The sequence below is a fragment of the Notamacropus eugenii genome, chromosome 3 (assembly GCF_028372415.1).
Source record: "Notamacropus eugenii isolate mMacEug1 chromosome 3, mMacEug1.pri_v2, whole genome shotgun sequence".
Taxonomy (NCBI): domain Eukaryota; kingdom Metazoa; phylum Chordata; class Mammalia; order Diprotodontia; family Macropodidae; genus Notamacropus; species Notamacropus eugenii.
Window position 1 is genome coordinate 397,331,605 of NC_092874.1, and position 12,264 is coordinate 397,343,868.

General features: G+C 36.2%; 1 protein-coding gene across 5 annotated transcripts in view; it reads right to left on the reverse strand.

Annotated features, from left to right (window-relative positions):
• The window catches only part of LOC140497226 (phospholipid-transporting ATPase ABCA3-like), a 309,351-nt gene that overhangs the window by 75,471 nt on the left and 221,616 nt on the right, over positions 1 to 12,264 (reverse strand). For all 5 annotated transcript variants that reach the window (XM_072597909.1, XM_072597910.1, XM_072597908.1 and 2 more), the window contains exons 20-21: positions 11,823 to 12,081; positions 11,451 to 11,655 (exon numbers count right to left, since the gene is read on the reverse strand). In XM_072597909.1, coding sequence (XP_072454010.1) covers positions 11,451 to 11,655; positions 11,823 to 12,081 — 464 coding nt within the window. The remainder of the gene's footprint in view (positions 1 to 11,450; positions 11,656 to 11,822; positions 12,082 to 12,264) is intronic.

The following is a 12,264-nucleotide window of genomic DNA, read 5'->3' on the forward strand; positions in this document are numbered from 1 at the left end:
CAAACAAAAAATCCCCCTCACTGTACAAAAGCCATTATGGCAACAAGAAGCTCAACACGCAAACATAGAAGAAGAAAATGACTAGAAAACATTTGTAAATAAAGCTTTAAAAAAATGCAGATTGGATACAAGCTCATTAGGAATTCCTAGAAGACTTAAACAAAGAGATAGAAAGAACAAAAGCAAAAAGATTTTAAATTAGAGTAGGAGAGCAGAAAATGGGAAAAGAAATGACAGCAATGCAAGAAAACTATCAAAAGAGAACTAACAGCTGGGTAAAAGAAGTACAAAAATATTGAATAAAATAGCTCCATAAAAATTACAATTGATCAAATTGTAAAAGAGGTACAGAGCCTCACTAAAGAAGATAACTCCTTAAAAATTAGAATTAGACAAATGGAAGCTAATAACTCCGTGAGACATAAGAAACAATAAAATAAAGGAAAAAGACCAACAAAAATAAAAGAAAAGTGAAATACCTCATAAGAAAAACAACCGACTTGGAAAATATGTTGAGAAGAGACTATTTAAGAATCATTAGACTACTTGAAAGTCTTCAATAAAAACAGAGACATATTTCAAGAAATTATAAATAAAAACTGCACTGATATCTTAGAACCAGAGGGTAAAATAAGAATTTAAAGAATCCATTGTTTACCTTCTGAAAGAAATTCCAAAATGAAAATTCTCAGGAATATTATAGTCAAAATATGGAACTACCCTGATCAAGGAGAAAAACATAAAAGTAAATAGAAATAAATAAATCAAGTGTCATGGAGCCTCAGTTAGGATCCTAACAGATTTAGAACCTACCACTATAAAGTAGTGGAGGGCTTGAAATATGATATTCCAGAAGGCAAAGGAGCTAGGCTTACAACTGAGAATAACTTAACCAGCAAAACTAAGGATAATCCTAAAGGAGAAAAATTAGACACTTAAGAAAGCAGCATTCCTAATGAAAAGACCAGAGCTGACTAGAAAAGTTGACATTCAAAATACGGGACTCAAGAGAATCATAAAAAGGTAAACATGAGTAAGAAATTATAAACAATTAAACAAGGTTAAATTGTTTATGCCCCTATCTTAAAGGATAAGAAATATAACTCCTCAGAATTTTATCAACTTTATCAGAGAGAAAATACTTAGAAGACCTAGGTATGATTCTGTTATATTGGGATGGTCTGAAAAGAAGAATGTAAGAACAAAAAAGAAAAGGGAGGATGGGACAGAAAGAATGGGGAAAATGATTTCACATAAATGTGAGGAGTTTTATATGATGGAGGGAATAATGGTGGTGGTGGGGGTGGTGAAACAGGCATCACTCTCATCTAAACTAGTTCAAAGAATTCTGGTCAACAGGTCATGTCTTTCAATGTAGTCAGTAGGTATTAACTTTTTATAGCCATATGGTGATATGTAATGCAGTTTCTACCATTTCCATGCATTAACCACAGTAAACACTAAGTCTTGGCTCCATAAAGATCATCCTTCTATTTAGTTTCTTATTCTTTTAAAAATTATACTTCATTTATTTAACATTCATTTTAAAAAAAGGTTTGGGTTACAAATTGTCTTCATCCTTCTAACACCCATTGAGAAGGCAAACAATGTGCTATTATACAAGAGAAGTCATGCAAAACTTATTTCTATATTAGTCTTGTTACTTAAGAAAGCAAGAAAAATAGTGCAAGTGAAAAAAGTATGTTTCTTTTCTTTTTTTAAAATTTTTAACACAGTTTATAACAGATAAAGCAATGCAAACCTTTGGTCAGGTGATATATCTTTTTAAAGCATTTACAATATGGACCACAAAGGAATTTTTTTTTAAACATTAACCAACTGAGACACAGATTTTATGTTGCTAACTTCACAAGCTCTTGACCTAATTGTCTCCACAGTATTACTAAGAATTAAAGGACCCTAACTTATTGTAGTTGGTTTAAAGTCCTATGCCTAATAGCTTAATTTTAGACAGCCTAGGATGTTCCCCTATCCATAATCTATAATTGAATAGGTCTGGTATTAAGCTTACAAACCTTTTGACTACAGGAAATTGCTACCAATAGTAAGGACACTGCAGGGATACAATATCTTCCCAACTTCATGTCAACTCCAGGCAGGATTAGATGATCAACTTGCATTCAGTCAGGCTTAAAATCTGCCAGGTGTCAGTGGAGAAATTGAGTTAGGAGAATCCCACCTCAGCCCATGCTGAACAGCTGCTCTCCCACCCTTCCCTTGAGATCACCTGTGCAGTTCATATCAGCAACTCATCAGCTTACTGCCGTCATGTACTGGAGGCTCAGATCGCCTTTCTTGCCTGGGGTTAGACTCAGAAGAACAGTCACTTAATAGTCCCATAGCATCTAAAAATGGCAAGTTCCAATAACCAGGTTTCAAATATGATTATAGTTTCACTTTGGCTAAGGGACATCTTTTGAGGCAAGTCTTAAGTGGCTTACATGTCTTTCTATACATGTTCTAGTTCCTGATTAAATGGCAATCATAAAATCAAATTCACCATTAAAACCTTGACTTTTCCATCAATGCCAAATTTTACCTGAGGCTACCTTCCTCTAAGAAATTTAGACTGAAATTCTTTTCTCCAAACTAAAGATGTCATTGATTTATTCTCAGTGATTAATTCAGTCTATTGTTTTAATACTAATTGCTTTTACCTCACTTTGTAACATGTCCAATTTTTCTCCCCATCACTCCCCTCCCCCTGCTTTCTAATACCTTACTTTCTGATTACTTCTTCCCTCAATGTACTCTCCCCTCCATCACACCCCACCCCTCTCCTATTTCCATCTTCCCTCTTTTCTTTTAGGGCAAGATAACTTTCCATACCCCTATCCCTGTAGTTCTTATTTCCTGATTATATGCAATAAAAATTCTCAACATTCATTTCTAATACTTTGAATTCCAACTTCTCTCCCTTCCCCACTCCCTCCCCAGCCCCACTGAGTAGGGAAGCAATTCAATACAGACTAAATATGTGTTGTTTTGCAAAAAGACTTCCATAGTAATCATGTTGTGTAATACTAATTATATTGCCCTCTGACCTACCTTTTCCTCCTTACTTTTCCCCCCTACAATTGACCTTGTCCCTTCTTGAAAGTGTTTATTTCTAGTGACTCCCTTCTCCCATTTGCCCTCCCTTCTAACATTCCTCTTGCTCCACTTGTCGCCTCCTCTCCTACTTTCCTGTAGTGTATATAAATTTTCATATCAAATTTAGTGATCATGTTATTCCCTCCTTCAGTCACACGTGGGGAGAGTAGCTTTTATTCCCCTCCCCCTCCTTCTCCCTTATCTCCTCCATTGAATAAGATTTTTCTTATCTCTTTTATGAGTTATAGCCTGCCCCATTCCATTACTCCCTTTCTCTTCCCGGAATTTTCCTCCTTCACCCCTTAATTTTTATTTTATTTTTTTTTGTGTCTATGTGGATGTCATCTCTTCTGATATAACACATCCTGTACTCTCTATCTATCTATGTGTATGTGTGTGTGTGCATGTACAATCCCTCCAACTACCCAAATACTGAGAAAAGATTCAAGAGTTAAAAATATTTTTTCCATGTACTAATGTAAACAGTTCAGCTTTAGAAAGTCTTTTATGATTTTTCTTTTCTGTTTGCCTTTTCATGCTTCTCTTAATTCTTGTCTTGGGAAGTCAAATTTTTAAATACAGATCTGGTCGTTTCCTCAACATGAAATCTTCAAATCCAACTGTATCACTTAATTCAACCATTTTTTCCCTTGAAGTATTATATTCAGATTTGCTGGGTAGGTGATTCTTGGCTTCAATCTCAGTTCCTTTGACTTCTGAAATATCCCACTCCAAGCCCTTCGATCCCTTAATGTTGAAGCTGCCAGATCCTGTGTTATCCTGATTGTATTTCCGCAGTACTCAAATTGTTTCTTTCTAGCTGCTTGCAGCATTTCCTCCTTGATCTGGGAACTCTGAAATTTGGCCACAATATTCCTAGGAGTTTCTCTGTTCGGGTTTCTTTCAGGAGGTGATCGATGAATTCTTTCAATATCCATTTTGCCCTCTGATTCTATAACACTGGGACAGTTTTCCTTGATAATTTCATGGAAGATAATGTCTAAGCTCTTTTTTTGATCATGGCTTTCAGGTAGTCCAATAATTTTTAAATTATTTCTCCTGGATCTATTTTCCATATCAGTTGTTTTTCCAATGAGTTGTTTCACATTATCTTCTATTTTTTCAAATTTTTGATTTTGTTTACTAACTTCTTGGTTTAACTCATAGTCATTTGTTTCCCTGGACTCAATTCTCTCCTTCAATGAATTATTTTGTTCAGTGAGCTTTGGAACCTTCTCCTCCATTTGGCTAATTCTGCTTTTTAAAATCTCCTTCTCCTCATTGGCTTTTTGAATCTCTTTTTCCAATTGAGTTAGCCTCTTTTTAAAGCTGTTATTTTCCTCAGCATTTTTTTGGTTTTCCTTTAGTAAGCTGCTAACTTGTTTTTTAAGGTCTTCTATTGCCTGAACCCATTTTAAGTTCCCTTTGGGGGCAAGGGCCTTGACTTCCTCTGACAGTATGCCTTGTTCTTCCTCATCAGAAAGGATGGGAGGGAGACACTTGTTCCCCAAGAAAGTAACCTTCTATGGTCTTATTTTTTTCCCTTTTTTGGGCATTTTCCCAGCCAGTTACTTGACTTCTGAGTTTCTTCTCCACTACCACCTCTCCTCCAGTTCCATCCATCCAGTGCTTGGGGGCTGAGATTCAAAAGAGCTTCTCCCAAGCCTCCAGGGCTTTTGGTGGGGGCGGGGCTGCTATTCAGTTCATCTGCTCCGGTGGGGGCAGGGGGTTTATGTAGAGACCTCCAACAATGGATTCGGGCTCCAGCCTGCTTTGGGAGCCCCTGTCCGCTGCTGCCTCTGATGCTGCCTCCTGAGGGGGCCTGAGTTATGGGGACACCCCACTCCCCTCTTGGCCAGCCAAAAAGACCCTCTCACTCACCTTTGGTGCCTGTGGGTAGAGGGACCTGCGCGGCTGCTGGAAATTCCATCCCTGAAGCCTGCTTGGATCTGTTCCGCATCCAGTGCTCAACAGACCTTTTGCGTCAATTAATCAGGTCTCTCTGGAACAGAAATCTCCTCCACTCCATTGTTCTGTGGCTTCTGCTGCTCTAGAATTTGTTGAGAGTTCTTGACAGGTATTTTATGGGCTGTGGGGTAAGAGCTAAACATCTGTGAATCTTTCTACTCCGCCATCTTGGCTCCTCCCCTGTTTCAATCTATACTCAGAATTTATCAGTTCTCTCTCTAGAGGTGGATAGCATTTTTCATCATGGATCCTTTATAAATTGTCTTGGATAACTATTGATTGAAGTAGTCAAGCCTTTCATATTTGGCCATCATTGCAATATTGCTTTTTCTGTACACAATATTCTTCTGGTACAATTAACTTCACTTTTCATCAATTTATATGTCTTCCTAAAGTTTTTCTGAAACTACTTCCTTAGCATTCAATTACAATCATATAGCACAACTGGTTCAACCATTTTTCAATTGATGGCCATTCCCTCAATTTCTAATTCTTTACCATCACAAAAAAAGCTGCTATAAATATTTTTGTACATATAGCTCCTTTACTTTTTTCTTTCATCTCTTTGGGATACAGACTTAGTAGTAGTATTGCTGTGTCAAAGGATATAAATGGTTTTCTACCTTTTGGGAAAAGTTCCAAAATGTTCTCCAAAATTGTTGGACCAGGTTGCAGCTCCACAAATAGCACGTTAGTGCACCTATTTTTCCACATCTCATCCAGCATTTGTTATTTTCCTTTTCAGTTATAGTAGCCAGTATGATAGGTGTGATGTGGTACTTCAGTCTTTTAATTTTCCAATCAATTAGTGATTTAGAACATTTTTATGTGACTTTTGATAGTTCTAATTTCTCCTGTTCATATCCTTTGCCTATGAATTGAGAATAGTTCTTATTTTTATAAATTTGACTCAGTTCTCTATATTTTTATAAATTTGACTCTATTCTCTATACATTTGAGAAATGAGGCCTTTGTAGAGAAACCTGCTGTAAAACTTCCCTTTCTCCAGCTGGCTGCATTTGTTTTATTTGTGGAGAAAACCAATTTTATTTCATTTAATCAAAATTATCTATCTTGTTTATAGTGATCCTCTTTAGCTTTTTTTGGTCATGAATTCTTCTCTTATCCAAGGATGTGAAAAGTAAATTTTTCTGTGCTCTCCTACTTTGCTTATGATGATGACCCTTTATATCTGATTCATGTATCCATTTTGACCTTATTTTGATATATGGTGTGAGATACTGGTCTGTGCTTAATTTCTGCCAAACTGCTTCCCAGTTCTCTGAGGAATTTTTGTCAAATAGTGAGCCTTTGCCTCCAAAATTTGGATCTTTAAGTTTATCAAACAATAGATTATTATGGTCATGCAGTATTGTATATTATATACCTAATCTCTTCCACTCATCCGCCACTCTATTTCTTATCCAGTATCAGATTGTTTGATGGTCACCACTTTGTAACATTACAATACCACTTTGCAACAAAAATCTGATAAAGGTAATCTATCTTCTTTCACATTGCTTTTCACTGATTCCCTTGATATTTTTGAACTTTTGTTCTTCCAGATGAATTGTGCTATTATTTTTTCTAGTTCTACAGAATAATTCTTTGGTAGTTTGATTGGTATAGCACTGAATAAGTAAATTAATGTAGGTACTACTGTCACTTTTAAAAAATATTGGCTCACTCTATGCTTGAGCAATAACTATTTCACCAGTTGTTTAGAAATGCTAGTGATTTCACCAGTGTTTAGAAATGCTAGGGTTTATTCTATTACCTGCAATTTTGCTGAAATTGTTAGTTGCTTCAGTTAGTTTTTCACTTGATTCTTGATGATTCTCTAAGTATATGATCACATCATCTACAGAGAGACATAGATGTTTTCTTGTTGACGATTCTTATTTCTTAGATTTCTTTTTCTTGTCTTATTGCTTATAGCTACCATATTAGCACAATTTTGAATAACAATTGTGATAATGGGTATCCTTGCTTCGCCCCTGATCTTATTGGGAAGGCTTATAGTTTATCCCCATGATGGAGATGCTTGCTTTTGGTTTCATATAGATACTACTTATCATTTTAAGGAATGCTCCATTTATTCCTATACTTTATAGAGTTAGCAATGGGTGCTGTATTTTGTCAAAAGCCAAAATGTAGCTATTTATCTAATCATATGATTTTTTTTTTTTGTTACTGATGTGGTCAATTATGCTTATAATTTTCCTAATATTGAACCAGCCCTGTGTTCTTGGTATAAATACCACCTGGGGGGAATGTGTATGATTTTTGTGATAATATACTATAATCTTCTTGGTGGTGTTTTATTTAACATTTTTGTATCAGTATTCATTAGGAAAATTGATTTAAGGTTTTCTGTTTGTTTTTGTTCTCCCTGGGTTAGGTTATCAAAAACATATTTGTGTCATGGAAGGATTTGGTAGGTTTTCTTCTTAACTCACTTTTTCAATTAGTTTATATAGTAGCAGAATTAATTGTTCTTTAAATGTTTGGTAGAATTCACTTGTACATCCATCTGGTCCTGGGGATTTTTTTCTTAGGGAACTCATTGACGGCTTGTTCAATTTCTTTTTCTAAGACAAGATTAATTTTGAGATAAAAAATTTCCCCTAGCTATTGCTTTGGTTGCATTCCACAAATTTTTGCATGTTGTCTCATTGTTGTCATTATCTTTAATGAAATCACAGATTATTTCTATGATTTGTTCTTTAATGAAATCATAGATTATTTCTATGATTTCTCCTTTGACCCACTCATTCTATAGCATTACATTACTTTATCAACGTATTGTTGCTTGACTTCATGCAAAATTCCATTTAAAATAAATGCAGACAATATAAAATACTTGGAAACTTACCTGACAAGTCACATACAGGAACTGTATGACCACAGTTCCAGAATGGTTTTTACACAAATAAAGACAGATCTAAATAATAGGAGAAATATTAATTGCTCTTCAGTAGGCCAAATCAATATAAAAGAAATGACAATACTACCTAAATTATTTTACTTAATCAGAGCCATAAAAATTTAATTACCAAAGAATTATTTTGTAGAATTAGAAAAAATAATAATGAAATTGATCTGGGAAAACAAAAGGATACAAATATCAAGGAAATCGATGAAAAACAATGTAAAAGAAAGTAAACTAGTAGTACCAGATTTCAATCTGTATTACAAGGGAGTAAATGTTTGGCTAAGACATAGAGTGGTGAATTAGTAGAATAGTTTAGGTACACAATATACCAAAGCAAATGACCATAGTAATCCAATGTTTTATAAACACAAAGATCCTAGGTATTGAGAACTCACTACCTGAAGAAGACTTCTGGTAAAACTGTAAAGTAGTCTGGCAGAAACTAGGCATAGATCAACATCTCATGTCATACACCAAGAGAAGCCCCAAATAAGCCCATGAAACATAAATGGTGATTTTTATAAGCAAATTGGGGGAGTATGCAAGAAATTACCTGTCAAATCTATGGACAGGGGAAGAGTTAATGACCAAACAAAAGACAGAGATCTGTACAGGAGGTAAAATAGACAATTTTGATTATAAATTTTTTTTAATTGCACAAACAAAACCATGGCAGCTAACATTAGAAGAAAATGTGGGAAAGCAGGGATCTCTGTAGCAAATTTCTTTGATTCAGTTCTCATGTCTCAAATGTATAGGGAACTGAGTCAAATTTATAAAAATAAAAGCAATTTCCCAAATTGATAAATGGTCAAAGGATATGAACAAGTAGTTTTCAGAGGAAGAGATAAAAGCCATCAATAGTGGCATAAAAATGCTTTAACCACAAATAATTAGGCAAATACACATTAAAATAACTCTGAGGTACACCTCACACCCATCAGTTTGACTAAGAGAAGAGAAAAGGAAAATGAGATGCTGGAGTAGATGTGGGAAAATGGGTATGCTAATGCACTGTTGGCAGAGCTGTGAACTATTCCAAGCATTCTGGAAAGCAAGTTGGAACTATGACCCCCAAACTATAAAATATTGCTATTAGGTTTATACCCCAAAGAAACCAAAGTAAAAACAGAAAGACTCATATGTACAAAAATATTTATAGCAACTGTGTTTATAGTTTCAGGCAGTTAGGTGGTACAGCAGATAGAATAATGGGCCTGGAGTCAGGAAGACTTATCTTCTTGAGTTCAAATTTGGCCTCAGACTAGTTATTGATCCTGGGCAAGTCACTTTGTTTTACTCAGTCTCCTCATCTGTAAAATAAGTTGGAGGAAATGGCAAGCCACTCCACTATCTCTGCCAAGAAAACCCCAAAAAGGTTTACGAAGAGTCAGACACAACTGAAAAACAACAAAATTTGCCAAAGAATTAGAAACTGAGTGGATGCTCATCAAATGAGGAATGGATGAACGAGGTATGGCTTATGTATGTGATGGAATACTGTTGTGCTGTAAGAAATGACGAAAGGAATGGTTCCAGAAAAACCAAGAGCATTTGAAAACAGATATAAAGCGAGGTGAGTGAGGACCAAGAGAACAATTTATACAGTAACATCAATATTATGAAGATGAACAACTTTTCACAATAAAGGAAAGACTTATTAACTCTAATAAGCAGAACTACCCACTATAGTTCCAAAAGACTCCTGATGAAGAAATGCTGTCCACCTTCAGAGAGAGAAATGGTGGACTCACTGTATAGACTGAAGCATATTTTTTCTTTCTTTCTTTGTTTCTGTCTTTTATTTCTCTTTTTTTTGGTCAGAATATGGCTAATGTGGAAATTTGGTTTGCATGACTTCATATTTGTAATTAATTTTATATTTCTTGTCTTCCTGATGGGTAAGGAAAAATGGAGAGAGAATCTGCAACTGAAAATGAAATTGAATGCAGCTAATTACACCTGTGGTATTTACCTCATGATGTTTTATGAGACTTATATAATGCATATGAAGAATTTTTAAAACCTTAAAGTCCTATAAAAATGTCAGTTATTGTTCATTTTGTTTTTATCATTGGTTGGAGTCATTCTTGAATCACCTATTCCAAAGACTCTTTGGGTTCAATCTGCTGGGCTCTCTCCACAGGGGTCTCAGGAGAGATGGTGGGTGTTGTAGTTTGAATTATCTAGCACAAGCTGCCTCCTATTTCTCCCACAGGGTCCCTTATTGCTTCAGCTAGATTGGCCTTCCTGCCCTGTGAATGGTAGCTGGTTAGCAGCAGGTGGATTGGCTGGCCCCTTCTCTATATGAATTATTGCCCCACATGATGTTTTTGAGAGCTAGGATGGCAGGAAAACTGGTGGTCTATGACGTGCTACCACTCTGGGGGTTCTTGTGCTTCTCTGCCTGCTGGTGGTAAATACTCAGCACTCGGTGGTGGTGATAAGCAAGGAGTACCCCTTTCTCCCCTAATGATATGTTCAGTGGCTGGGCCAGAAGATGGAAGTTGAGGAGGCATTACTGCTCCCAAGGCTTTTGGATTCAGGGTCCAGGGCCTGAAGGTGCCATTACTTTACTGTAGCTCACTTGCTGTTTGATAACTGACCTCATAATAACAGCTTAGCTCTTGACTCTTACAAACTATATTTTCTATATACAAGAATAACTTGCTAGTATAGTAGCGTCTGTCTCTAGTCAATCCTTTCCCTGACTCTATCAGTTGAACAGGTCCCATAGGAATAACAGTGCATAGACTTAAAGCTCTAGCTAGCTGGAAATATATCAGTACCTCTGTACAAAGGGTGACATAGTATTTTGATGGACATTTTAAGGGTGACAAATTAGCTCAGGGCTGGTTACACAGTGTGTAAACTTCTGCAAAGAGCTCTAGTAGAAGTCACCAGCCATGGCTGACCAGTGGAAAGGAGGAAAAAAATGAGAGGTATTTTCTCTTCTGTGTAGCTATACCTGGCCATACCAGTATATTCAAATGGAGAACTTTTAAAAGTGGAAAAAGCAAAACTGCATGGGTATTACTAATGGGGACAAGCAGGTATGCCAAGGACAGTGTTAAAGGTTTATTACAGACTTGAAAAGTATAGGGCAGGTCACTTAACATAACATGACAAGAATAATTATTTTGTCTTTGGAAAACTCCCATAATTGGTATATATTGGTGAGTAAAATGAAGATGGGTTGCCTCTATTTCTACAGATACAAGGTTACCAACATGTTTACCTTTTTCTGCTGACAGAAGAACTGCTCATAATGGAGAGTCTACATTGGATTTCCCAGTATTAGTAACTATGTCTTCAGTCCTCAGTTATAGACCTTTTCTGATTTGGTTTGAGTTCAGAATGGCACTGACTAAAGAGAGGGATGCTGTGGTAGGAGAAAAGACTTGACCTTGACACATACTCCCTTGGTACTTACCAGCAAGAGTAAACAGGGAATAAAGAAGTTGAAGAGATCCCATATCAGGGCAGACAACCAGAAAATGATGACATATACACCAGCCACAAACTGGATGTGCTTCACTTTATTTACTCTCTCACTGACTGTCTGGATAGCAAAAGTACTGACCAAGGTAGACAGGCCAAAGGACAGGCTAATGGCAATTTCATACCCATTAAAATTGCTGCAAAAAATGGGACATGGAAAAACATTAGTTCATATGGATAGTAGGAAAGATTCCCACAGCTGCTGCTTTCCTAAGTATACAAAAATAGACAAGCAAACTACTAAGGAGGGAAAGATAACACATACAAAAAGGTCCCCAACCCCAGGAGAAGGGTAGTCACGTACTCAAGAAAGATAGTATTGATATTACTGAAGGCACTGACAGGCTGAGGTTTATTGGCAACCATAATAGAAGCATTAGGGCCAGAAAGCAGCATGAACAGGATATTGTCCAAAACTGCAGTGGCTATTGCAGCTGAATGGTATGCCTCGTTGTTGAACAGAGCAGTTGCGATCAACTTGTTGTCGATGACTTCCAGGGAAATTGCAACAATACAGCGCTCAATACAGATTTTACTTTCAACCAGGAAATCTTCTAGGTTACCTAGCGTGGAAAAACATTATAGGTAAGTCAGGTGATAGGAATTGTAGAACCCTTATCATGTTGGATTAGAATAAAAAGGAAAGATACAATATCTGTCTTCAGTGGTCTACTAACATAAACATTCCTTTATCAGAGACAGAGCAGCTAACTTAAGGCTATGTTAGGTTAATAACAATAATAATA